At 29.8% G+C, this 4,893-nt stretch overlaps 1 protein-coding gene across 1 annotated transcript in view; it reads right to left on the reverse strand.

Annotated features, from left to right (window-relative positions):
* LOC107618747 overlaps positions 1,734–4,893 on the reverse strand; it is a 5,821-nt gene continuing 2,661 nt past the window's right edge. The window contains exons 6-14 of the mRNA XM_016320889.2: positions 4,683–4,752; positions 4,374–4,419; positions 4,029–4,281; positions 3,688–3,893; positions 3,479–3,553; positions 3,073–3,133; positions 2,850–2,930; positions 2,538–2,617; positions 1,734–2,191 (exon numbers count right to left, since the gene is read on the reverse strand). Coding sequence (XP_016176375.1) covers positions 2,113–2,191; positions 2,538–2,617; positions 2,850–2,930; positions 3,073–3,133; positions 3,479–3,553; positions 3,688–3,893; positions 4,029–4,281; positions 4,374–4,419; positions 4,683–4,752 — 951 coding nt within the window. The 3' untranslated portion in view covers positions 1,734–2,112. The remainder of the gene's footprint in view (positions 2,192–2,537; positions 2,618–2,849; positions 2,931–3,072; positions 3,134–3,478; positions 3,554–3,687; positions 3,894–4,028; positions 4,282–4,373; positions 4,420–4,682; positions 4,753–4,893) is intronic.

The raw sequence follows: 4,893 nt of genomic DNA on the forward strand, positions 1-4,893 counted from the left end.
ATTTTTTGGCTTGATTTGGTAAATTAAAAAGTCTAAGGGCATGTTTGGGTGAGCTTTTGAAAAAAGATCTTTTTTTGAGTTATCTTTTTTTAAAAGATCTTATAGAGAAGTAAAAATAATTTTATGTTTGGATATCTCATGTAAAAAGGTCTTTTTATCTATCAATTATGTTTGGGTATAACAATACAAAAGTACTTTTTTGTTCATTTATTACAAGAAAAATATCTTTTTTTTAAAGAAAAAAGATCTTTTAAAAAAAGATGTAAATTACAACTTCTCAAAAAAAATCTTTTTTTTATTTTACTAGTGCTTTTACTTTTACTACTAGAAATTTGTCAAACATTAAAAAATAAAAAAAGATCTTTTTTCATTGAAAAAAGATCTTTTTTTAAGTATACACTAAGTACTTGTGTTTGTAGTTTTTAAAAGTCAGTTGTGCTTTTGAAAGCATCTAAGTGGGAGCTTTTTAAAACTAGCTTATGCTTATCAAATTTTATTTATTTTCCCGCACATATTTTCTGCTATTATATTGTTATTGAAATCCTCATATATTTCTAACTTTTCATCCTAACTTTCACAAATTCTAACACAGTCTTCATATATTTTTTATTTTTCAACCTAATCTTCACAAATTTCAACACAAATACATCTCTATCACATATTAGGTATGAACTTCTATCTATTTATATTATTTTTTTGTGCGTTGTTTTTGTATTTTTCAATAGATCTATGATGTTTGTTTGTTTTTTATCTATTCTTTGAAATGTGAAGAGGTTGACTTGGTTTATGAAAACCAATCATAAAATTTTTTTTGCATGAACATTAGTCAAAATTATAATAACATGTATATACATATGTAAATATAGATATATAATCATAAGAGTAATTTATTTGAGATATGTGTCTTATTTTTTGTGATCTGTAAAGGTGAACTAATATATAAAATAATTTTTATTTTAAAATTATTTTATTTTAAAAAATTTTAAAAAAGAAATTATTCTTCGTTATAAACATGTTTATTATAATTTTTTAAGTTTTAAAAATTATTTTATCAAACACAATTGTGGTGCTTGTACTTATTAAAAATTATTTTTAATAAGATTTTACTAAAAGCTGCAGTTTTTAAAAAGCTGTCTTTTAGAAGATAGTTTTCATAAGCTGTCTTTTAGAAGATAGTTTTCATAAGCTACTTTCAAAAAGTAAAAACTTTACCAAATTTTAAAAAAAAAAACGAAATCGCTATTTTGTTATTTTAACAAATTTAAAAATTAAAATTGCGGCGTTTCCACACTTTAGTACAACACACATAATGAATTATTTTAGGATATAACACCATCTTAACCCAATATTTAAAAAAAAAAATCTAAAAACGTCATAGTTTTTTTTTTTTCTTAACATTGATTCATTACAAGTAGAATAACATGTCATATTTCTTTTATTAAAAGTCAAACTTTATTTATAACATAATAATAAGATGATGTGTATAAAATAAACAAGAAGAAATCACACCAACATTTCTTTATCCAGAATAGCTTAAATGAATATTAGTTTTGTTATGTATTAAAATAATCGAGCTCAAATACTTTAATATTTAAGTATAATTAGGTAAAAGAACAAATACAACAAGAATCAATTTCTAAATATTTTCTATTATAAAGCTTCTGCTACCATACCATAAATTATTTTTAATAAAAGTTTAACTTGCTCAAGTCATCTAGAATTAGATTTTAAGGTAACAAACTGCAAACAAGTCTCAATAGTATATGTTGGAATGGATATGAATCCTCAACTGCATGTTATTCTAAATTCATATACACACTTCAACAATGACCTTGACCACCATACTTCCCATTTTTGCTGTATGTATTAAAAAAAAAAAACAATGTTCCTATGAATGGAAATCTTCCATTCTGATATCCTTAATACGAATTGCATCAATGCACTATAACTAAAAAAAAGTATATACAACTTCCTTCTGTTCAATGCTCATCATGACTATAACTATGAGGAGAGAAACTGGTACTCCCATGTGTGCTTGTTTCATCTAAAAACACAAGCCAGAATGGTCAACCGGATTAGAATATCTCTCTATACATCTTCATTGAACTCGATCTACACATCATACACAGGCATCCGTTCTTCGATGTTGACTCGGCATACGGGGCATCTCTTACATTTCTCACAGCAAGTACTTTCATTAACACAAAATCAATATGTCAATACATAATAAGTATAAGATATTTTTGTTAAGTAATAACAACATGCAATTTAGTAAATAGATTCTTTATAAAAACAGCATCCTTTTACAAATTCAAAGGCAATATAATTGTCAAGGAAATAAGTGAGAACATTATAAATTTGAACAGAGAGAATAATTGTTAGAGAAGATTGAGATGTCGTAATATTTCGAAGCAAAGACTATATTCCTTTTCGGTCGGGCTATGGTAAGAGAAAGTAATTAAATCCAATATTAAAGGCAGTCATAGAAAGCATAAGAAAGGGGCGAGGAGGAGTGATGACATTGCCAGGGATCTTACCTGCAAATAATGTGATGCCTGCAGGGAAGCAAGACAACATTAATCTGCTCTTCAAAGCAAACCCTACATAAGATCTTCTCCTGATAGATTTGTCAAATCAATTCAAAGTGAGATCCTGATATGGTTGAGAAATATTCAAGCATGCTGGAAAAAAATAACCTACTAAATCATAAAAACAATGCTCATCCATCAATATATAACTTCTTTTTAATCTTAAAAGGTTGATTCTGAACTAAACTACTTACACAACTAAGACATGGTGATTTACATATTATAATGCAGAAAATAATAGATCAAGTTTGAGAGTGTTACATTTTGAAGCCTTTCGTACTCCTCTTGGCTAAACTTTGTAACTTGTGTCTGCTCACCCAGTGCAGCTTGTAGCCTAAAAATCTGAGTTATAAAGAACTGTTATTACCGAGACGTATGAAAAGGATTCAAGCCTGCTTATATAATTGGTTTAACAAAAAATATAGCAGTTTAACTCATTCTTAAATGTAAGCCTGTAACTACATATCAGATAAAGGGTTTTCACCTCCTCAACGAGATCTGTTCTAGGCATCTTCTTCACCGTATCGGGGGAGAAAGTATTGTACCTAAATAGTAAATTGAATCCCATATCATAAGAAAGAAATATCTTTAAGCATTTTATATACTACCACTCAAAACAGTGAAGGTATAAGAATTAGGCACAAACACTTGAAGCATAAGAGCCGATTGACAGCACAAAAAGAATAATACACAGCTTATTGGAAGCACACACCAATAGTCAAAATAATATAGCTCTAGGTTCTTACCATCACTAATGAACATAAGTGAAACGATGTCTTAAGAACTATTTCAAGTTTTCAAACAGAACTGAGCAAGCTTGTAATTGAGGGGAAATTGGCACACAACCTAAAGATATGCTTTATAAACATGAAGCAGGGTAGTTTACTAACCCAGAAGTGCCGGAAAAATAAAGTCGAGCTTCTTCCTCCCTACTCCCTTCATCTATGGACCACCAACCCAGCAACCTGTTAGGTAATAAATCACAAAATAACAATTCTCCAAATCAGTTTGAGCAACATTTTTTTGTTCAAGTTCGGTAGAGATTAGAAAATTGGCGAAAGATGAAATTTTTTGTAGGCAAACAGATCAAAACTAATACCTTGCCCCACGATGGAAGAACCCGAAACAATCAAAGGCTTTTGATGCTACAGATGAGTAACTTCTAGGAATATCTCCAGTGTAGACTAAAAGAACTATCTTCTCTACTGATCTACACAGTGCATATAAAACCCCAACACCTTGCAACAGTAGAAGTGGGGAAAAAATGACCCTATTCGATATATCCCTTGCACTCGATGGTGTTCCCTAAAATTTAAATGAAATACATTGAGAAAAGGAATTAGAAGAGGGAGCAAACAATAAAAAAAGAAAAAAGAAAGTGGAGGAAATCAACAAATGCTGAGAACATAATGACAAGGTTCGTGATAGAATCTACCATACCTCTAAATGCATGATAAGAAGAATTTGGAAAGCAATGAATGGAATTTTCATAATGTGACCACCAATGTTCTGCCGACTGCATAACCCGTATTGCTGGTCATCTTCATCACAGGAAACTACTAAGCCTCTTCTATTCCAGTCCAGATATGTTATGGAACTGGAGGATGAACATGGTTCTGTAATATGGCAATCTCCATGGATTGTTGGATTATGCCATTTTGTACAAACAAGATAGGCAAAGCACTGTGCAACACTGCAAAAGGGTAAAAGGTTCTTATGAAGGAAAAGGCTCAATACTAAGGCCAATTGCAAAATACTAACACTAGTGCAAAATGTTGATTTTACCAGAAGTTAATAAATAAGTCCCACCAGCCTAAAGCAGCTACATCACCTGCAGGTAATTTAAAGATAGTTTTTAAAAAATAAAATAAAATTAAAAAAAAAAAGAAGATAAACTTAAGTACTAAGTAGTATCAGTTGAACAGTGAGTTTTTTAAGGAGTGCAACCAATGCAACACAAAACAGTATTGATCTGAATATTAAGAACAGTCAACATAAAAAAATATATCAACAAGCTGTGGAAACTCCAAGATAATGGAAAACAAGCTAATTACACTATAACCAACAATTTTCAAGAGAAAATAAAAGACTTACCAGAAATCTTTAGAAGGGTGAATACTGTAGCAGCAATAAGGAAGACCATGGCTATTGAAATCCAGAAGTGCTAGAAAAACAGAAGTATACAATTCATTGTTGTCCGTTTTGGAAAATAAAAACAAAAGCAAGATCACATAATCTACTGAATAAAACACCTTTCTTTCATCACAGTCAAGTCTTATTAGATGAGAACAAAAGGTTTTGAACA

This window comes from Arachis ipaensis, chromosome B09 (genome assembly GCF_000816755.2).
Source record: "Arachis ipaensis cultivar K30076 chromosome B09, Araip1.1, whole genome shotgun sequence".
Lineage (NCBI taxonomy): Eukaryota > Viridiplantae > Streptophyta > Magnoliopsida > Fabales > Fabaceae > Arachis > Arachis ipaensis.